The sequence below is a fragment of the Serinus canaria genome, chromosome 13 (genome assembly GCF_022539315.1).
Source record: "Serinus canaria isolate serCan28SL12 chromosome 13, serCan2020, whole genome shotgun sequence".
In the NCBI taxonomy this organism is placed as follows: Eukaryota; Metazoa; Chordata; class Aves; order Passeriformes; family Fringillidae; genus Serinus; species Serinus canaria.
Window position 1 is genome coordinate 9,224,905 of NC_066327.1, and position 22,417 is coordinate 9,247,321.

The window sequence follows — 22,417 nt, forward strand, 5'->3', positions numbered from 1 at the left end:
TGTTTTCTTCCTTCTCTGCATTTAGCAAAGGATTTTCTGATCTGGCAGATAATGGTTTTGCAAACCAAACAGATGTGCTTGAAAGATGTTCAAGAATGTCACAGAAGGTTTGAAAGATCCTGATTAACTGATCACAGCAGCAATTCTTCAAATGCCTTCTGTAATCCTCAGAACATGATCTATTTGGAGTGTTCCCTCACAGGAGACAAAAAGGTTTGCATTTTCTTTTAACTTCTCTTTTCATTATGTGTTATAACAAAATATTGTAACCTGGTCCCTGTGATGTGCAGGGCTAACTGACAAGGAGCCAGTGCAGTGATGGATGTATCACACCAGTAATTTCTTCAGGGGGCTGGACTCCAGTCAATGAGAAAGCCAGAAAGTCCATTCCCCAGTATTAGGACTCACTGGGAAGCTGTACAACAGACACTGGCTTTGCCCACCACAGCTTAAAGCAGTCCTGGAGCTCATGATTTTCTTCCACTGAGCCCAACAGCAAAGCCCCACTGATTTGCTGGGTCAGTCTTGCTGGAACACAACACTAGGTCTTATTACAGGTTTCCTATGGTAACTAAAATGAACTCAAAATCAGCTCCAGAACTCTGACATTACTTGCTTTCTTGAAACAGTAATGTAGGCTATAAATTTTGGGTTCTAATTTAGTCATCAAAATGTTTTTGTAAAACCACCCCCTAATAGGAGTAAAATAAAAACCAACCCTACCAAATCAGCCACCTAGCTGTAGCTGTAAAATTAAATGTGGAAAATCAGAAGTATTGAAAAAAATGTTACTCTCATGCATGTTACTTAGCAAACAAACTGGAGGATAAATGGAGAACAACCTCAGTATGAAATAAAAATGAGTCAGAGGAGTTACATTCCACAATGGACAATGGCTCATCTTTTATGGCTTACAACACAATGATCTGATTATTGAATGATAGCAGAAAGATGCAGTTTTACTTAAGAAAATTTTGCATCACATATTAAAGGCAGGTTTCAGGATAAAAGACCAAATTAATTTAATGACTCATCTGTTTAAATGGAACCTCTTTGAGCAGATATGTATTTGTATTAAACCAACCCACATCCCAAATCATATTCACAGGGAAAAAAAGAATTGTTGATCTCTAGCTTTTCATAAAAGCATCATTCATTATTACACAACATTAACTTCTGTAAATCACAAAGCAGAACACAGCATAAGACCATTATTATGAACAAATGTCTAAAATAGGTTTTGATAAAAACCTGTAAATCATTTACATCAGCAATGAAGTGGGCTGACTGCTGGAAAAAATACATTTTATGCTTAGAATAATTTCTTTGGCAGATGCTTATCTGTGACAATTATGTTGTTTATGAAAGAGATAGATTACAAGCACACAGGCTTTCCTTCTAATTAAGTATTTAATTATGCAGTCACATGAAGACTTATTTATGTACTGTTTAAAATGCTCTAGAAGTTGTTTTGGAGAATTTCTTTGATAAGAAAAACTGATATCACACATCTCCTTGATTGCTCAGTGGGGAAATGTCCATTGTACCTAGATGTTTTGTGAAAAAGGGGGTAGTAGGAGGGGGCTGTTCCCTAAGCAGCACAGAAAAACAGGTAATAATTTATAAAAACGCAGGATCATACCTTCTGGCCAAGGAACAGGCTTTTGGTGGACAGGACTGTGAAACCATCTGCAGGAGTTCCCTCTGTTGTACTGTCAGCGCTGGCTGATTTGCTCACTTCTCCCTGCTTCTTCTTCCAGAAATACAGTTAATTAGTTAACTCAAGGCTCTGAGAAAAACAGTTTCATGACACTAAGATATATGACATGTGCTAAATGCTTAGCAGGCAATAAAATGCCTGTACAAACAGTGGTGCTGGGTTTTATCCTGTAGTCCAACCAAAGTTCCTGATAACAGCTGAAGGGATCAATAGGAAAAACGACCTCAATGTCTGCAGATCTACAGGCGTCTCCTCTGGCCCACAACAGAGCACAGCTGGGGTGACAGTTGTCTTAAATGTGCAGGAAAACATATAAACAGCCCCAAACTTTTAACAGCTTTCTAATGTCTTATGTGGACAAAGATCACAGATCTCTGTGTGTGGGCAGACACTCATTGTAAGCTAGAAACTGACTTGTCAGAGAATAAATTTTATCTGTGAAGGGAGGCGCTCCCAGATTTCACAGACTTATTTTTAGAAATTGTCCTTTGTAATGTGGCTGTCCTTAAAAGCAGTGTCAAGAGAATATATCTAGTTTCTATCTGTCTGCTTGCAGGAAATGGGCTGAACAATTTTCCATCATCACCTACTTTCATCTCCAGTGAAACTGCTGGAGGAGAGAGGAGTTCCCCTCAACCACCATTTCTTTTTTCAACTTTATTACTGCAGTGAAATAACAGGTTTCAGGAATTAATTGGTTTATTGAACAAAAAGAAGGATTCAAACATTTTGAAAAGGAAATCAGTTCACAAAGGCTGTGGTTATAAACTCAATTGGTGACAATTGCACATTTTCAATAAAATGATTACTTACAATTTTATATAAGTATTTGGTGCCTCAGCAATATCTGTGTTGAAGCAAAAAAAAAAGGACACCTGGAACACTGAGCAAGCCACTGTTCTCCTATTGTCCCTTTCCAAAGTATATAAACTAAGACTGAGGCCAAACAACTAAAGTGACTTTGATGCAAGGGTACATTGTGCTTCTAGAAGCTGTAACCATGCTTTACTTTACCCAAGTGTTTTGAAAATTAGATTTTCATGGGTCTTATTTCAATTCCCTAGGAGTTTACTGTTAGCTAAATACCAATATAGTAAGCAGACAATACAGTTTATTGTGTGGAAGAAAAACAGAACCCCACAAAAGACTTCCTGCTTTTGTAATCATGAAGGGCAAAAAATGTCCAGATTTAGGGGAATTATTAGTGCATGGTTATTGGAAGCACTGCATTTGAAATGTCAACTAGTAGGTGTTCTGAGGGAGAAAAATGAATTCAACAGCTCAAAAAACCAAAGGAGTGAAACAATCAGAAGTGAAACTAAGTTAACAAAACAGGATAAATAAAGAGACTTTGCTTGACCCAGAGGGAACTTTCACATTCCTTGTCCATTTCATGTGAAATTCCTGTACTTTTCTTCCTACTTGCCAAACTTATTGCTTCACTGTAGTTGCTTTGCAAAAGAAAAAAACATCCTTGGCTGCACATGTACACATTAGAAAGATTTCCTACCCCTACAAACTGAAACCTGTAAGGCATGCCCAGTACAGCCCCCAGACACTTTCCTCTTGTCTCCTGGTACACCCTCTGCCCACCTCAGAAAGTTTCTTACAGAGTATTTATGACCCATCTGTCTGTGCTGCACACCTGGGCCACTCCTGAGGGTGTTCAGGCTCCAAGTGCACCAGGGAGAGGGCAGAGCTCATCCTCCCCTGTGCACCAGGGAGAGGGCAGAGCTCATCCTCCCCTGTGCACCAGGGAGAGGGCAGAGCTCGTCCTCCCCTGCACACACTGTGCCTGAAATCACCATTGGTAACAACACATGCAATGGAGAGCTGACCCGGTGTGAAACTCCCTGCAGCTACTGCTGGCAAGCTTTGGGTTTAAAATAGACACATTACTCTACCTTGGATTTCCTTGCTCCTTTCTTGCCACCTGTTTTCTTTGATACAGTTTTTTTCTGTGATGGAGACTTTGCCTTCTTTGCTGGGGGTGGAGTGATGATGGCTTCCAGTTTTCCTTTTGATCCCCGCTTCTTTGCCAACAGCTCTGGGTGAATATTGGGTAACACTCCACCACTGGCTATGGTGACCCCTTTCAATAGCTAATCAAAAATAATTTAAAAAAAAAAGTTCTGCATGACAAATTTCAGTATTTAGTCAGTGATAAATAGAAAACAGGATTTACTGCAAATTTTGTATACTGCCTTGAGTTTCTCCACCATTATCCTTGGAGATGAGAACTGCATGAAATGGAGCTGACCACACACTTGATTTTGACTATAAAGGGAGCATGAGTTGTTCTTGCACACGTGCTTGTCACAGTCAGCATCTCTAGGGCTCACCTGAGATCTGTTTCTCTGAATCCATGCCATGAAGGCTATTACCCAATGAGGAAAAACAAGACAGCCCCAGGCACACACCTGAGGGCCCAGGAGGGCAGCCTGTGAGAGAAACAGGGGACCCCAAAATCCAGGGTGTGAGACTAAAGCGGGTGCCACACTGGGAAGAACCCAGTATATCTCCCAAGTGCTGCATTTTCCTGCAATTGTATCATTTAAAATGGAGGGCAACATTTATACAAATCTCTATACCTGTCTTTCTTCAAAAAAATATGCAGTTGAAGATCAATATTCAAAAGTGTGCAGTTTATTCAAGCCTTTAAAAGCAGAAGTGAAATAAATCATGTTCTGTATTTAAAAGCTCTTTAACTCATTTCTATACATCTAATTGGGACTAATTCACTATTCAGTAGGATACAGACAGTGACATCAAAGTCCCCCAGGTACTCCCACCTTCTGATTCATATTTACTGCTTCGTAATCTCAACTCAGTGCGGCTCTAAGCTAACAAAGGGATAATGATGGAAAATAGCACCAAATTTCAGACAAAGCCAGAAGGAGAGTGGTTGGGGGAATATTATTTTTTCCTGCTCCATCATGATACACAGATTTGTAAAAAGTAAAACCCACTCTTTTCAGTGGTTTTTACAGCACCTCACACAAAGATACATTAATCCCAGCCACTGCCTCTGGCTGACACCACAGCACTGTAATAATAATGCCAAATTTTTTTATGTCCAGGTTAAAGGCATCTTTAAGTCTGCAAAGGACACAGACCTGCAAGAGTTTAGAGCTCTTCTGTGGTCACAATAACAGACTTCAGTGAGAACAGGATAGGTCCCACTGAGTCCTCAGCTGTCTAAGGGGGAAACTAAAAACAAACAAAAAAACAGCATCTGCAGGATTTTCTCTGCATCCTTGAAGAATTTATGACAATACCCCAGTCCAACCGAAGTGGTTCTAATAGCGATAGCAAACACCATTTTACATCTCCATTGCATTTTTCCATATTTTAGGAGCTCTGAAATACATAATTAAACTAAGTGCTGTAGTTAGTTACACAGCCAGCACGCTAGTGAATGTTTCCTGGTGCGCTGCTCAATAAGCAAAGGTGTTGAGTTACAAGTCAGCTATATGAAAAGACAATTTAAGAAGGCCTAAAGGAAATCCTGGCCTTCACATGGCAGAGATTTTTCTTACCTGATTTAATTCTTCATCGTTTGCTACAGCCAACAGGATGTGTCTAGGAGTGACTCGACCCTTCTTGTTGTCCCTTGCAGCATTTCCAGCCAATTCCAGAATTTCCGCTGGGGAAAAAGTAAGCTCCTTTAATTACAGTGTGGTCATTAAGAAAACTCAATGTGTCCATGCAAAAAGGTATGGGAATTACATCATGTTATTCCTAACCTGCAATAGATATCTAACTCTACCATTTTTTTTATATGTCTAATCTCTGAAGAACAAATGGACACTTAAGTCCTGTGCTTTAAACTAGAATTATTTTTTTTATTCTTTTGAAGTAGTTTCCTGAGATTCCTCACTTTTCAGTGTTCTTCTCAAGGCTACTGTGTGTTCATCTCTTAGAACCGTTCTCCTATCAGAGGACAGAGTACAGTAGAAACACAAATTCTATAGGTCTTTTCCTCAAATCTGTCAAATGTGAGTTCTGGCTTGTATCACTTCTACTTTTTTATTACTGGAAAAGACACTATTCTCAATGATTCATTTTTAGCATTAGGGAACCATGTAAGCACACATCCAAGTTAGGACACTAAAAATACAAATTCTGCTGCAACACTCATTTAAAGATTTTTTTCTCTGAGAAGAAGTTTTTAACCAGAAAAAGTAAATGATGAATCATCTTTGTTTGCTCCTCATAAATTATTCCTTAGAAGATATTTCCAGCACTGACAAAATAATGTTTAACAGCCAGGCATTTAATGGCTTTTATTGAATTAGGAAAGATGAACTTGCTCCCCATGCAAGGATCTTTGAAGAGAAAGACTAGAGCATTACCTGCTAACTGATTTATCTGCAGCTCAACAAACCTTGGGCAAGGATGCAATTAATTACAAGAAAGTCTAGGGAGCAATTAAAAAAAAATGATTTAACATGTTTATCAGACTTAGCAATTATGAGCTACTGCTGTCTCCATTATGCCTAACCTTTCATCTCCCTCTCTCCAATCTGTGTTTCACTATTGCACTTGGTAGATTTCCTTTTGCATATCTGGTAACATGTGGAGAAAAAGAGGGGAAAAAAGGGAAATGTTTTTTCCATCTATTATACACTAATATTAAAATGTAACATTAGAGTAATATATGAGCTTGATTTCACGTTTAAGAACTGATTACACCATGAGAGCTCTCCTGTAAGCTTTATTTAGAGGCAAAGAGAACTGAATTAAGGCATTAACTTGGAAACAAAAAAGACTAAAATCAAAGTTCATGTGACCACATGCCTTTTCTATAGGACTCAGTAAATCTTCAGTAATACTATACAGCATAGACTACAGCTTCTCTTTAGACTGAATTTAACATGATTCACCAGTTACTTTTCATCCTAAGTCTCATAACAAGTAAGCTATGATGCTTACTGGAAAACTTTCAGCTGCTTCTGGATATTCTACAGTTAAACTTCATTGAGCATTTTGGTGTGTTTTCACCATTTTTGTGTTCTTCAAAGCACACAATTAACTTTATTATAGCATGAGGCAGAATATTAAGTCTAAACCCCAAAGTAACTCAACATTTCATGCTGACAACAATTGCTTTAATTTATTTTTAAAGTCGGATTAGTAGGGTAAGGTCAACCTGCCCATGCTTTCCACACCTCCAAAGAACTGAATTAAGTTGGCATAATCCCTTTCACATACTTCTGGCAAGCCCAGCTCAGACATGTGAGGTTTTGCTGCCTGCAGCCTGTGGTGGCAAAGCCCTGCATCACCTCACAGTGGACACAGTGAAATCCTGGGTGCACCCAAGGCATCCCCTCTGACCTCAGCAAGGCTCTGTCACTGAGTAACACCACCACCTCCACCTCTTCACAGCAGGAATGCAACTGTTTGTACCTCAGACCTAATCCCAGCTGAAAAGCAAGAGAAGGCTTTGCTGCTTTTTGGTTTGCCTCTGCTCCCCCCCGCCCCGCTGCTTTCCAGCACAGGGCCCTGCTGAACAGTCAGGCCGTGTTACTCTCTGTGACTGATCAGCACAGCTATGCAGACAGGTCATTCTGGAACTAAAGACTCTAAGAAAGTGTTATGCCTGTAAAGCACACAGGAATGTTTTATTTGTTTCTCATAAAACTAAAATGTCTGCCCCGTACAGTGGAGAACTGTTCTTGTAAGTGCTAAGCCCTCTTCCTTGGACAGGAAACTCATTTTGAAATTACAGTTTTCTAATGGTCCTTTAGGGAAGTTGAGGTACCCCACTTCCTCTTCAGGAAGAGAACGCTTTGCACTGGTGTTGAGGACCACAAAAGAGGAGCTTGGGGACAGGGAGAGAGGAGGAGGCCATGGAGGGTGGAATTTCTCTTCTGGCCTTCTCCTCAGCGCTCCAACAACAATCAAGTATTGCCTGTACATGCAGAGAGACCCACAGCACTGAGAACTGCCAAACTCAGCTATGTACACAGGTCTGGTCAGAGGGGGACTCTCCCATCTAAAAACAGAGCATTAGGAGGTACTCAAACTGAAGCCAACATAGGCAACAGCTTTTTGATTTAGAACTGACAAGAGACAAACCTAATCCAAATCCAACAGATCAGAGCACTTAGAAATGCTGGAAATGAAGTCTTTATGGATGCAGACATGATTCAGACTACTTGCCTGGATTTTTCTTGCAGACAACACTACTTTCACATCTGTTTAATGCTGGTTTGATTCTGGAGATTTAAATGGTGTTTCTAAAATAATTTTTAAAATCAATTTTAAATTAGAGAAAAATCTAGATCTCTCTGTAAGGGAGCTGATTCAAATTTTCAGAAGAGTAACTGTGGATTTAGCTGGAAAAATGAGTAGGTGGAAAAAGCATTTAAAATTGAGACTGGACTTGAACTCTTAGGTCAACCCATCACTTTGGAAGGGTCATTCTACCAGGTTCAAAGGTTTGAGTCATTGAGGAGTTCTGTTCCATTAAAAGCAATCTACCCACAATAGGAGAAAACAGACATTCAAAAATCAACTCCAACAACCAAGCAGGGTCAATAGAGAAAGCTTTGCTTAGAATTGTTGAGGTAAATGAAAGTGTTAAGAGCTTCCATGACATCAGGTTTCACTCAGCTTGTATTTATCCAGCCAGAAGACCAAAACAAAAATGTTTTACAAAAATGAGGCCTCACAAAAAGGATGGAAGTTGCATAATGTCTATTCCATTCGTTTCATATATTTACTCAAGGCATTTCCCCCCTAGAGAATAATTACATCACTACCACTCAGGCAGCAGGCAACTGCAAGACTCACTTTACAGACCTACAGAACATGAAGAGCTCTATTTTTTAAAAAATGAAGACAAATCCCAATTTTTCAATATTACATGGTTTGGAATGTATCCTTCAACTACTACATACTGAAATCAGCTTAATATGAAAAGAAACTCCATCTGCACAAATGACTTTTTCTGTTATTTTAAATAATTTCAAACAAAAATGCAAACCAACATGTAGTGGTTTAAGTACAGATATAAAACAAACCAGAAAAAGGTGTGAGAGGTGTATAGCTAGGAAAAGAAAATTAATTAGGAATGCAATGCCAGCATGTGATGTATTCATGTATGGACAGCTGTTTAATAGCAAAAAAGGATGCCTCAGAAATCTGACTATACTGTGAGCATGTCGATTTTGTTTAAAAGACATAGTTATGATTAATATTTTTCTTCTATTCAGTCATTATTAAAGTAGAAGTGTTGAATGGGAAACCCTAAAAGTTAAGAAATTTTCTTTAAAATTTATCACCAAGGCAGTTTTCATTTAGATCACTTGAAAAACTTTTTGGTAATAGCTAGAACTGGGATATGGGGAGTGAAAACTGGTCTAAGCCTGTTCTCAGCACTTGGACCAAAACTGCTTTTCTTCAGCTGAGGTTTTTAAAAGTTCAGTTAAATATTTTTAAAGGAGAGAAGCAAACCGGTTGTGTATCTTTATATTTAAGCTTGAGATAAGACCACAGGAAAAGCTGTTCTCAAGACATTTCCTACTCAAACACAACCAAAAAGTGCCAGAAGTCTCCAGAGAAACCTCATCCTGGATGGAGTTTTCAAGATTCAGGACTCAGTTTTCCTCATCCCTTGTTTTCAGAGACCCTGGTCATCTCTCAGACACCCTACTAAGTTCCCAATTTCACTACTTGCATTTCCCTGTTTCACAGGGGGCTGCTCTCTGCCCTGAGTATTGTTACATTAGTATTTCACAACACTTGCAAATTCTGGAACAGAACACAATGCATGGTTAAAATGAAACTAATATCTATTAGGCCAGAACAAAGGCACAGTAGAAACTGCAGACCTGGATGCTCCAAAGCAAATGCATTCTCCTCCCACTCCTGGAGAGTGCTCTAGTTCATTTATCACTAGTTTTCAAACAAAATATTACTGGTCATTATTGACTAAAACTCCTCTCAAGCCTAAATAACAAAGCCTTTAGCTTATCATGCATTCCAGGCTGTAATCTTTCTCAATGTAAACAGTAAATTCAATTGGTCTGACTTCATCCCCAAAATTTTTTTTCTTTTTTTTTTTTTTTTTTTTTTTTTGGTTTACATTGCAAGCTAAATCATTGCTATTGCATCGAATCCCTTTGTCCACGTTGTCTTCAGGGAGATGAAATCATATCTTTGAAAATTAAACTCTTAACAACTAACAGGTGATGTGCTGATACAAGGCCAATTTCTGAACATGCAAATTCCAACAGGAACAAGTCAGGGGTTTCTAAAAAAATTGTGAAGCCACTCCTCAAAAGAAAATTGAAAACAATATCCAGAAATCAAAGAAAAATTAATGTTCATACAATTCCACTGAGAAAAATATGTATTTGCTACAGAGTCAACGAAATGACAAAGAGTCTGCTTATTGTACTTTAAACGAATCATCTTTCCCATCAGCATTTTATTGACTTGAGATTCATTTTATATGATTCCGGAAGGTTTTAACCCAATCAGCCCCAATCAACCAGGGCAGTTAAGAGTTTCCTGCATTCTTCTCTCCATGTATTCCACCCAATCCCCCTGGAATCTGCAGTTGCAAGAGTGAAGGTAGAATCATTTAACAACACTTTCCCTCTTATGCATTCCAATAAAACAGCTCTCAGCCTTGGTTCAAAGTTGTGGAAATCTGATGCAGTGAAAATCAGTTCAAGAAACTTTACTGCTTTGAACAAGCCTTGATGAAACCTTAACTCTCAGCAGGGCAATCGTTCTCTTAGGATGTGATAAAAACCCCAATCCTTTCAGTCCTGAGTGTCTGTGCTTTATCAAAACTAGGCCTCTAAAAGGAAAAACTGTTAACTTCGCCAAGTTATTATAAGTTTTGCATTTCTGTGAGGCAGATGACAGACTGCTGTTTACATAAAACACAAATTCAGGCCACAAAAGCCACTTCCACTTAGAGCCTTCTGATCTGACTTACATGTCTCTTCAACTTTTTTCTACACTTTAATACCATCCATTATTTTTTTTGTAAGAGATCCAATGTTATTTAACTTCCTTTTTTTTTGTTTTGTTTTTTTCTTAGATTTTAAGTTCTCATTTCTAATTGATCTGTTAAAGATATGAGAGGTCAATTTTCAGGGAAACCTGAATTTCAACTCAGATGTTATTTACAACAATGGCCACACCCTGAGTACTAATTTAAAGAGATAGCTTTGCTCTTCTCCACAAGAATCCTGATCTAACTCCAATCAGCCTTTATTCATTTCAGTGGAGCTTCCTCTACCTGGCAGTACACTTTGCTGTTCCTCATAACAGCTTACATATGTTTTAGAAATGCACTCAAACATGATTAAAGTAACTGCTGCCAGACGTTACCTGATCAAGTGCAGCATGTGGCACTTGGGGACATGGTTTAGTGCTGGACTTGGCAACACCAGGTTAACAGTTGGACTTGATGATCTTGGAGGGCTTTTCCAATCTAAATGATTCCATGTATGCTTTGGTCTGGCTGTTAAAGAATACAGGAGACTACTCACATCCTGAGACCGGGTCCTGGCTTAGTCTTTAATGCTGCATTTCTAAACATTAAAGAAATCAAAAGGACTCACTCTAACTTCCTTGGAGCAAAGCCCACATCCAGCCTGACCTCCAGTCCCCAGCCAGTGCCCAAGTGCAGGTGGGCCGGGGCACTAAAGGATCAAGACAATTTTCCAGAACATTCCCTCTGATTTCAGCCATGTGCAGCTGAGTGGTTCCCCAAGTTAGCAATGCTGTCTTTTTATTTAGTTCCCCAACAGATTTTACTTCTATGGATGTGTCTAATTGTTTTCTGAACCCATTCAGAAAGGTTTAGTACCATTTTTAGTAACCATGAAATCATGCACTAACAAAGCCTGCTATACCACAGACGTTTTTGTAATTTGGGAGAAAAGTACCTCCTGTATGTTTTAGAAATATTGTATTTCACTGTATATCCCCTAAATTTATATTTCCCCAGTGAATTTTATGCTGAGAATGGAGCATTTTATCTGAATGGCACCAAAGAATCCACATGGAATATCATTTCTAAAGGTAATTCAGGGAAAAATATACTTTGTAAAAATACTGAAGACTGAAGACGAACATTATCTGAACTCAGGCATTCGAAATAATCCTCATGGAAAAAAGCTGAAAAAAAAATCATGCTTACAATACTTGATGCAAGAACTTCTAAACTTTGAGAATATCTGAGGAAAGAAACTGCTTAGTAAATACAATGTAGATTCAGAATGTCTTCCTGCTTCTACCCAGTTGTCCTACAACTGTCATTCCAAGAATAAAGGGCCAAAGAAGAAAAGACTTCAGCTTTATAGATTCTTTTATTCTTCTCAACAAGGAATTCCATGTAAGACAAAGGTATGGGTAGGAAAAAACTATGTAAGAAAATCAGCCACATTTTTGTTTTACACTTCTCTTACATTCCATTCTTCCAAACAAAGGCTGATACCAGTATTAAATTGAGCACCAATATATAGACAGCCATTACTCTGTTGTAGCTTAGCCAAGTACACAGACGAAATTACTTACTAGAATAAGTAGTATTTCATGCTAGTTAAAATATAACTGAAATATAGCAAAAAATTTAACATTTTCAAAGGAGGAAATATTCACTGACCATGCCATAAAAACTCAACCAGCCCCATTCAGCATTTTGTACATTCTTGCAATAAAAATAAAAATTGTGACACATGTCACAATGTTGCATATTCACCTCTCTGAACTATGCTGACATAGCAGTATGCACTGTTAGAGCTTTTATTACAAGAAAACACACTTGTTGGTTTTTACAGTTTTTCATCAAACCTGACCTGTGCAGCTTGGAGACTACATCAGGACTGTAATCAGGTGAGGAATTTTGTAGTGAGAGAGCTTTTTTAACTCAGAGATCCATGGAAGTTTACAGGACTACACAATAAGACAGACACATGTACCTAAGTGCTTACAGGGCTGGCTTATCAGTGAAAGAAAACTCTTATATACATTCAAAAGACACTGATTCATGCATTTATATTTCAGAAAGTTAGTCATTCAGGTGATAACAGTGCAAAGTTTTATATCTGAAGTTGCACCTCTTACAAGTAGAGCAATTTTAAATAGTGATAATGACACTTCACTTGAGAGCATGACACAAATCTTATGTAGATGGAATGTTACAAAGGAGTTTTCCTATGTTGATATAGTCAAAAGGTCTCTGCTTGTGAGGTTATTGCCATAAACAACCCTGCTGTATTTTAGGTGCAGTATTAATCCATATTGAAAGCACACTACATACAAAGAGGTATTTTCATGCTTGCTCAGGGAAGGCACAGGTCCTATGAGCCCCTAATTTACCTCCAGTGTCTTTGGGACAGAGTTTGGGTACACGACCATAAAATAAAGCAGTGTTTCTAAAGCTGCCAGTATAAATAGAAGAAATGTATCTTGGTAGTGAATGCACATTTCAATGGCATCAAAAAGATACTGTCAATTAATTATCTCCTTAAATTTCATTACTCTCCAAGGAGGGTTATTTATGGGAGTCTCAGACTGCCTGGAACTTGAATCTGCTTTTAACCTAATGCTTTTTTACTGTGGACCCCTGGGCTCCCCTCTGCTTCTAAGCAGGAGTAAAGTGGAACATCTGCTTTGACAGAAAGGGCAAATCATTGTTTTCCTCTGTGACCCTGTGAAGATTTTGGACAGTGAGCAGAACACAAAAGGTGAACAGCAGTTCAGTTTGCTCAGCTTGGACATTGCAAAGCGAGCAGTGAAGTGAGCAGTTAAACCTATTGCTCTCGGGAAGGACTTTTCTTTTGCAGCCAATCAGCAGCTGGATCAAAAACGTCTCCCACATTGAAAATTCATCAAGATAAAAATGCAATGAATTGAGCTCCAGCACATGAACTCCCATTATTTGATTCTGGTGACATCAGAAAGCCTGAAAACAAAACCTTGGGTAAACATGGGAATGCCACAGATGCAATTCTAACCACGGGGTTCAAGAAGAGTTTATTTTACATTTCAAGAAAACATATGACCAACAGCAGCCCTGTGCAAAAAAACCCCAAAAACACAGCCGAGAAAAAGATCTAATGGAGAAAAGAGGTATTTAACATTTCCTCCTTCCTTCATATGTACATAACAAATATAAATCAGTCTCATTTCTTCTGTATTCCTGTGCTCCTGCTGTTTTATAAACTTCTCCTTCTCCTCATTTGCTATGACATTTTGGCAATTGAAAATTATTTACAGTGTAGAACAGATGAGGGGGGAGGGGGAGCAGAAATCACTTGCAGGCCTGGCTCTTTCTGCCTTTAAATATGCTCAAGAGATTTCTGTTTTTCAAGGGCAAAGGAGTATCTTTTTCCATTAGTAAGAAAGGTTGGACTAGGAATTGTAATTTGTGTAAGCTTTACACCTGAAAAGACCATACTTGATGAGATGTACGGCAGGACCAGTTCTGACAAATACAAACCACCCAAATTCATCTGAGTGGCTGCAATGCCTCAGCTGAAGTCTGTGGCCATTCTCTTGACTGACCTAGAGCTCTTTTTTGACATAAACTGATACTGATCCACTACTTTGCAGAGAAATTATGGGGGGGATTGCAGTTTTCTGAAGTCCACGTTTGGAAAGACAAATAGGCAAGGAGGCATTGGAAAATAAGTGCAATAAGAAGACAATAGGAATCACCAACACAGAATGTCTCTGTCATTTCCACTCCCATTTTTGTTTCTGAAGTTTCTCTCTCCAATGACTGCTTTTGATATTTTATACTTCTCCTTCCTGGATACACAGGATTGCTTTTTGATTCAGCCAATTTATTAGCATACCAGTTCACATGGTCTCCTTCCTATTATGTCACGTTCCTGGTTTTACTTTGAAATGGTTGAAATGCTTTGATTTGGTCTCAGACCATGTGCTAACATAAGGATCTTTAAAAACTCTCCTGGAGAGAAGTCAGGATTCCTCTGGTTTTGTGAAGTAATAACTGCCAAGAGGTAAAAAGAACACAAACCAAAAATCTCCAAGCCTTCCATTTCAAGGGGCTGTTTCTGAATTACACTGAAAAAGATGAATGACCTGAAATTCAGAAAACATACTGAGCATTAAAGGCTTAAAAATTATACTATACATTGTGTGAAAAACTTAGAGAAAGGAAAAAAAAAACCCCACCAGACTGAAACAGTAAGGGGTCTACAAGAAAACTGGAGAGGGAAAGACTTGTAGTGATGAACTACAAGGGGGAATCACTTCAAACTGAAACAGGATCGATTTAGATTCGGTATTAGGAAGTGCTGGGGCACTGGCACATTTGCCTAGAGCAGCTGTGGCTGCCCCATCTCTGCAAATGGCCAAGACGGTTCAAGGCCACCAGACTGGATGTGGTTTGGAGCAACCTGGTGTAGTGGGAGGTATCTCTGTCCATGGAAAATGGATTAGAAAAAGGTGGACTTCAAGGTCTCTTCCAACCCAAATAGTTCTACGATAAAACAAGCACCAACTCTGGAAAGAAAGGTGTATCTGTGCTTTTGGGATGCATCTGTGTACAGGAATGAAAGAAAGCCATGAGATACCTGACAGGTTACTAGGATTATCTACCTAGCCTTCCAAGGAGACAGAAAAACCACAGCAAAACTGCCTAAAAATAGTTAAAGGAATTAAGACGGAAAGTACTTTTTCCTTCAGCTAATCTTTCCTCCTGCCTTTTGTTTTTCCTAAAGTGATATATGTTATTTTTCTTGGGTTTTTTTTTTCTTGTTGTTGGTAATGTCCTCAGCCAAGTTCCCAAGATGCACAGCAGTTAAAGAAACAATGTTATTTCCCCAGCCTATTCTTAACTGCCTAAACTATCACTGCCTCAGTCAACACTTTAAATAATTTAACCCGTAACATGTGCTGCTCATTAGCAGAGCCTTAAGCTCACCTGTATTGCTCTGTTTCTTTAAAAGGACAGTCTTCACCCTAAGAAGCCTTTTATTTGAATTGTTATTGCTGTAGGCAGCAACCTAGCTAAAGGAAATATTAATTTTTAAGGCCATCTATGAAGTTTAAAAGCATTCTTTTAAAGAAAAGGCCCAAATAAAGAACACTGAATGTTGACAAGTAAAGGTTAAAAAAATATATATTTTGGTGGTATAAATACCCTACAGAAAACAAGCACTCTATTAATTATTTGGTAATATTACCAATCTTCATCTTTATAGGAAGAAGAAATTTTATAGGAAGAAATCTTCTGTCCTTCAACATCAAGAGCCATTATAAAACATATCTAATATTGTAGTAAGGTCAGGTTGCTTCAGTTTTAAATACTCCCAGAAAAGTCAATGCTTTGCAACTTTTTGCTTGAGTCAAAGAAAAACCTGTACCTTTTAGAGGCTCAGCACACCAATACAGCTTAAAGTCTCCTGTCCATTGAAACACTTGAACCTATGGCAAGAACACCAACACAAGCAGATGCACTGGAAAAAGAAACACTGCTTTGAGAAATAAGATCCAATTTAAACTTTTCCTTAGTCATGCTAATAGAATCTGGCTCCAAACACTCATCTATCTGGCACTTGTGCTTTTTGCTAGATCCCTGCACCACAGATATATACTTAGACATCAGTTTGGCCACATGAAGGTGACTGAACCTTCTTATCCATTTCTATTCTAAGCAAACCATTATAGCAAAAAGCCCATATATTGACGCTATTACAGCTGGGATTTTTTGTCAAAAGACAGCTTTTGCAATGTTGTTTAGAGTGGGTAAACTTGCAATGTCTTAAGTTTTGTTTGAGAACAAAAACAGCTATGTAAAGATATTTACTTGCATGTCTGGTTGTTTATGTCATTGGGCAAAGCATTTTATTCCTCTGAAGCTTATTTCTAAATTGAGGAAAAATAATACTTTTGTCCTGTGAGAAGATGAGATAATTATTTAAGGTATTCTTATTCTGATGTGATGAAGGGAACAGAACAAGAACTAAAGCTGTTAGCAAATAAGCTACACAGATCCAGGGCAGATGAAGAGTTTGCATGTATACACAGACTCAATCAAACAAATTGCAAACAGCATGTGTAGTCTGAAAAGAAATCTGCAAATTGAACAAAAATGTTTAAACAAGGCTGTAAGCAGTACCAGCCCTATGTAAACATGGCAAAACTCTCTATTTAAAATTAATGTATATGCTTAACAGACAATTATAACCCAAACAAACTCATCAGGCACAAAATCAAAGCAAGGAGAACTGCAGCAGTCCAACACACTGATGGCAGTGGGAACCCTGACTATGTGGAAAGAGCATGTTTACAAGTGGAAAAAGCAAATTCTATACTGGAGTGAACACAAGTCATCAAGGCTCCGAGGCAGAGGTGAGGGAACCTTGATTTTGGCTTCGATGTGTGATCAGCAAAACACACAGTTCAGCTGTAATTTTTTTCACTTGTTTGGGTTTTTTTCTGTGTAAATTCAGTTTGTCTTTAACTTTCACTTCTACTATTTCACATAATTCAGCAAAACCTACCAGTAAGATATTCCAGTACAGCAGCCATGTACACAGGAGCACCAACACCAATTCTGTACTTCGGGTGGCCTTTCTTAATGTAGCGGAGCATTCTTCCAACAGGGAATATGACCCCAGCCTTTGCGGAGCGGGAAGTCTTGGTTGACTTCTTCTTTCCACCCCTGCTGGACATCTTGTCTGTATCAGGTCTGAAACAGCACTCTATATTTAGAAAGAAATTTTTAAAAAGGAACAAAAGATAAAAGGTTATTAATAAGGTCTGATACTATAAGACCACACACTGAATTCCAAGACAAATCAGCATTTTGGGGTAGGCAATGCATTACAGAGTCTAAAACACACAGACAAGTTGCCTTTTTAGAGTATACAAGAACCTAAAATAGTTTTCCACAGAATATTTACTTCCCATTGTAATTTAGTATAACTTGATACAGAAAATATATAAACCAAGTTATTTCCTAAGAATCTACTTTCCTGAAATTCCTAAGAGATTAAACCCAGTACCCACCAAGGGAGCAAAGAGTGATAGGTACCGGATTTAAAACAGGACTTCTGCAAGGAGACTGACACAGCCCCCTTACCTCCATGAAAACCTTTTGGTAAAGCATTTGAACAGCCGTGGTAGGGCAGTTAGGTTCATGCATATTGCATTCCAAACTAGGAAACCACATCCGCTAAAGCTTTCCTAAAGTGTATTCACCTCCTTTAAAAATCTTGATTTTCCAGATGTTTGAGAATTGACAGAACAAAGGCCTATGGATGACAAAATACATCTCCTGTACAGTAGATATTCTATTTTTAGAAAGATCTGAAATAAACCCCCTGAGATTTGAACCTACCAAAACTCAGACATCTCTACACCAAAGACCGTATTGCTTCAACATTCCCTCCAGGAACCTAAAAATCTTCTATCCGCCACCTTTCCCTGACAGCACAGTGCTCTGAACACCCAGCACGTATCCGACAACTGTATCTCAGTTTATCTCACTGAGGGAACCTACTGCTGATACAGCTGTCAAACATATTCTGTCCTCTCTTTGATTTCTGCTCAGGCTGTAAATAGAAACTGACAAATCCAAAGAGGTGGAGAGTTCACAGGTTCTCAAGGTGTCTTTGAAGGTTTAGGAAACTCACTGAGTTCTGAAATTACCTCAGAGGAGGAAAGGAGACAGTGCCCATCTCCCCTCCCTCAGGTCTGAACTCCAGGGAAACCAATGGAATGCATCAGTGATACAAACACACCTCTGTGCACCCCACTTCTTTCCTCGCTGCACAAATCCTACCTAACACACAAGGCAAATTCACTGATGTGTTTATACACTCCACAATGAAACTCCCTTCAGTGCTACTTTCCCATCACACCATTTCTCTGCTTCCCCTATTTTGCACTTGTTTATCCTGAATTCTCTCCTTGCCCTCATGAACCTAACTGTATTTCCCACATGCCTGAGTCCAGAAAGAAGTTATCTCAGAATTCAGTAAAACAGGTTCATCAACCCCACTTCTAGGTTTTGCAATTTCTGTTCTGTGCTGACACATCCTGCAGCCCTTCAATTCTCCATGAGTCAATAAGAGCCAGGCTACATAACTGCCAAACAAATACCAGTCAGAATAGCTAAAGAAACATGAGTATCAGAGGTTTCTTCTTTCGACTTCCACATTCCATTCATCAGAATCTACACCTGCACAGCACATTAAGTAAATTAAATGCAATGAGTTCACTGGTTTTTAAAGCTAAACAAAATAATCCCATCTTCATAGATCAGATGAAAGTCACACTATGTTTAGGAAACTCATGTCCAGAAACAGATAGGAATCTTTGGAAAGGGAAGCCATGAAAAGGGTTCCTTCTCCTTTCATCTGCTGTGGACTCAGCTCTGTAACAGCCATTATCCTGTGAAGAAGAGGACAAAAGCCAATTTTCTTGCCTTGAGAAATGACCCAAATGCAGTTCACCAATAATTTTAAAAACATCCATTTAATTGCATTTTCTCATCTAGCTAGCTCTGTCTTTGTTAGCAGGAAGGCTGGGTGGGGCTTTGATTTGTCTATAGACCTTCTGCCAGCAATTATTTTCATATTTCATAATCCATTTTCATCAACAGTACTAGGGATGTTTAACCTCAAATGTTAAGAGGTTCATTGAATGAAACACCAGGGGAAGTAGCATAAGAAGTATCTGTGCTGCCCCGCAATATATTTGGTTTGTAACTGAAAGGTCAATGATGAAAACCATAATTTTTCTAGAGAAAGCCTGCAAGACTTAAGCAGTAAACTTCTATTAATCATTTAGTCAGTTTATGGGATATCAGCACAGCTGGAATAGAATATGGAAATCCTTACTTCCTAATGTTTTCTTTCTTTGGGAAAATGTCATTTTAGCTATCAGCTGCTGTAACAATTGCACCAAAGCTTTAGTAAAGTTGGCAGTAATACAGAATAACACCAACCCATATATAAAATGGTGTCTTTTTTTTTTTTCTTTCATAAGCTTACTTTATCACCTCTGCAAATTCTACAGCTAATTTCTCTCTTTATTTTATGCACTTAGGTCCAGGGTATCCTAAATATTAATGTGAGTACTGTGACCGTCTTGACAATTCACCTGATCCCCTTATTTGGAACATTAAAGACCTTTCTAGCTGTAAGTTTATTTCTGAGGGGAAACTTTGCCTGAATCTGAAAGGTGGTGGTGCACAGGGCTGCATAATTAAAAAAAAAAAAAAAAAAAAAAGAACTTCTGAAACTTTGAGTATTAAAGGTGAAATATGATACAGATGAGTTTCAGACCTTCCCATCTCAAGGAACCCATTCCTACATGTATGTTCAGATTGCTTAGATGTTGGGGGGGTGGAGGGAGGAAAACTTCAATTAGGTTTCAAGTACCACTTTTACTGTTACCAACCATATAACCATTTGGAAGGTGAAAGTGAGAGCCTGGCATAGAAACCTTTTTCAGAGTTTAATTGTATTCAGGATCATTACTTTGCAGAACCTGTTTGTCCTGCCTTTGAGCTGCAGGATGGCCCAACCAATTCTCAAATGCCTCTTCCTATTTCTAGTTCTCCACCAAAAAAAGAGAACAGAAAGAGATTTCACTTGCAAAAGCCACAAGAAAATGTATTGGGTGAAATGCAAAGAGCATGGCAACAGATCAAAAACCAAAGAAAGCTGTATGCCTTACATGTTCCAAAATGGTTTATCTTTGTAACACCAGAAACTCTGGAATGCTGCCAACACTAATGAACTAGAGCTGTTTGCTGAGTCACTGGGAGCCCACAGATCAGAGAGGCAACCGAAGGCAACCTTATCACATGCATCATAGTTCAGACAAGATTTGAGCAGTATAATAAAAGTAAGTAAATATATTTTTAAATAAATCACAGTCAATGGACCAGTCAATGGACCTTCTTTCTTCTGCCCTGCCTTTGTATTGGAATTTTTGAGAACTTTACCAAATACATTGCAAAGTCTCCAAATATTAGATGATAAAATGGTCTTGTTTCAATGTGAGAGTTCACAAAATTATCACTGTGATAATTAGGGGATATCATTGAGGAGTCAAGTTCACCATTGACTTCAAATCAAATTTAACACTATATTCTTAGGTGGCTCTGCTGTGCTTGGATGCAGATTGCCCTAGATACAGACTTTAGCACTTGATTCACAGCCTTTTGAAAGTCCTTCAAGACTGTGGCAAAATTCACACTGCTTTCTAATATCTCCAAATGCATAAATAAGATTTGATGATGTATTAATTTGGTCACAGCAAATATTCAAGCTACAAGGCTCCTCTGCTGTCACGTCTTTGCGAGCCAGAAATGCCTTTCCTAAGAAACAACCTTAAGGTGTAGTGAGGAAATCAGCATAATTAATATTTTTGTCGTTAAAATTGGCTGGAGTAACTCTGGTTGGCCACATTTTCCTGTGTGAAGACAGATACTCTGCTGAACCACACTTTCAAATACCTTCTTCCTCAAATGCACATAGGCAACTGTTTCTCTGAAAGGTTTAACATCACATAATTCTTAAAGTACAGCCTGAACATCCTGGTAAAGCGATACCCAAATTCCAAACACCAGCACTTCATTAGTTCAGTTGATTTGACACCTTGAAATAGCAGTAATAAACCCAGTCTGCTGTTAACAGTTTTCAGGTACTGGTTCTTTATGACTAAACAAATTACTATGAATCTTACTGCTGTCAGACAGAGACTGTTCTGATTGTGGGCTTATACTGCTGTACTAACTGCACTTAGCAAAAAGATGATTCAATTTAGGTCTACATCATCATATCAGTAAGTAGTGGAATCCAGGAGATCATTACTACAATACGAAAAATACTAAGATGTAATAATAATTTTTCTTTCAGTACAAAGACTAAGCTGGAAAGTTCATTTTTGTATCACAAGAGATTAACTGCAATACTATTTTCTTTCCATTGTTTCAAAAGATTAACAATGTAAGTGCTGCCATTTTCTCTTAAATCTATTTATGTTCCATAATAGCCATTTGCTGAACTCTTGCTGAAAACGTGCATTTGACTTTGCTGTGACAATGAACTTGCTCTGTTCTTAGCTAATCAGAAGCTGCTCTGGCATAGTTATAAAACGGTATAGAATGGTCTCTAATTAATAATGCTTGCCTGGCACAACAGTGTCTCTGCCTGGGACAGTGGTTTCTAGGTACAACTGAACTAAAAAGAGCCAGTCACTCAGTTATCATTTGATCTGATGTGATTTCAAACCTTAGCTCGAGCTCTTTATCAAAGCAGTAACACTTTGAGGTCTGAAACAGACAGAAGAGTGAAAAACAGCTGTAAAACAGCTGTTCCAAAACTCCATTAGCTTCTCATCTGAGAAGGTAGCACCATACAATTATTTTCATTTGGAAAACCAAGAGAACACTCCCCATCTAGGAATGCACAATAGGTGTACTTTCTGTTGAAGATTCTGTTGAAGACAATTAAAATTCCTATAGCAGTAACATAAAGGATGGGACAAAGAGAAATAACGTTTTCACAAAATCTGTGTGCTAAACAAAATATTGCCGCACAATTGTATTCAACTGGCAGAAGTCCCTCTCTCCCACAGTGGGTCTGAAACACCAAAACAAATACCCCTAATGTGCTAACTTCCACTAAGAACAGTGCTGGGAGTATGACAAGAGTTTCTGCTGGGCATCCTGCCACC

The 22,417-nt window shown here is 38.5% G+C and overlaps 1 protein-coding gene and 1 long non-coding RNA gene across 8 annotated transcripts in view; both read right to left on the reverse strand.

Annotated features, from left to right (window-relative positions):
* Positions 1-22,417, reverse strand: part of LOC103817262 (core histone macro-H2A.1) — a 42,071-nt gene that overhangs the window by 16,913 nt on the left and 2,741 nt on the right. For 5 of the 7 annotated variants that reach the window (XR_007778724.1, XR_007778723.1, XR_007778725.1 and 2 more), the window contains exons 2-5: positions 17,227-17,427; positions 5,260-5,366; positions 3,625-3,822; positions 1,643-1,753 (exon numbers count right to left, since the gene is read on the reverse strand). Coding sequence is in view for 4 of the 7 variants with exons in the window: in XM_009091385.4 (XP_009089633.1) it covers positions 1,643-1,753; positions 3,625-3,822; positions 5,260-5,366; positions 17,227-17,398 (588 nt within the window). In the remaining 3 variants the exon portion in view is untranslated. The remainder of the gene's footprint in view (positions 1-1,642; positions 1,754-3,624; positions 3,823-5,259; positions 5,367-17,226; positions 17,428-22,417) is intronic. The other 2 variants (XM_009091387.4, XM_009091384.4) reach the window with 1 other exon arrangement.
* LOC127060102 (uncharacterized) lies at positions 12,039-17,218 on the reverse strand. The gene is made up of 2 exons (XR_007778726.1): positions 16,087-17,218; positions 12,039-14,800 (listed from the first exon to the last, which is right to left on the reverse strand). It is a non-coding gene; the product is annotated as an uncharacterized LOC127060102 (long non-coding RNA).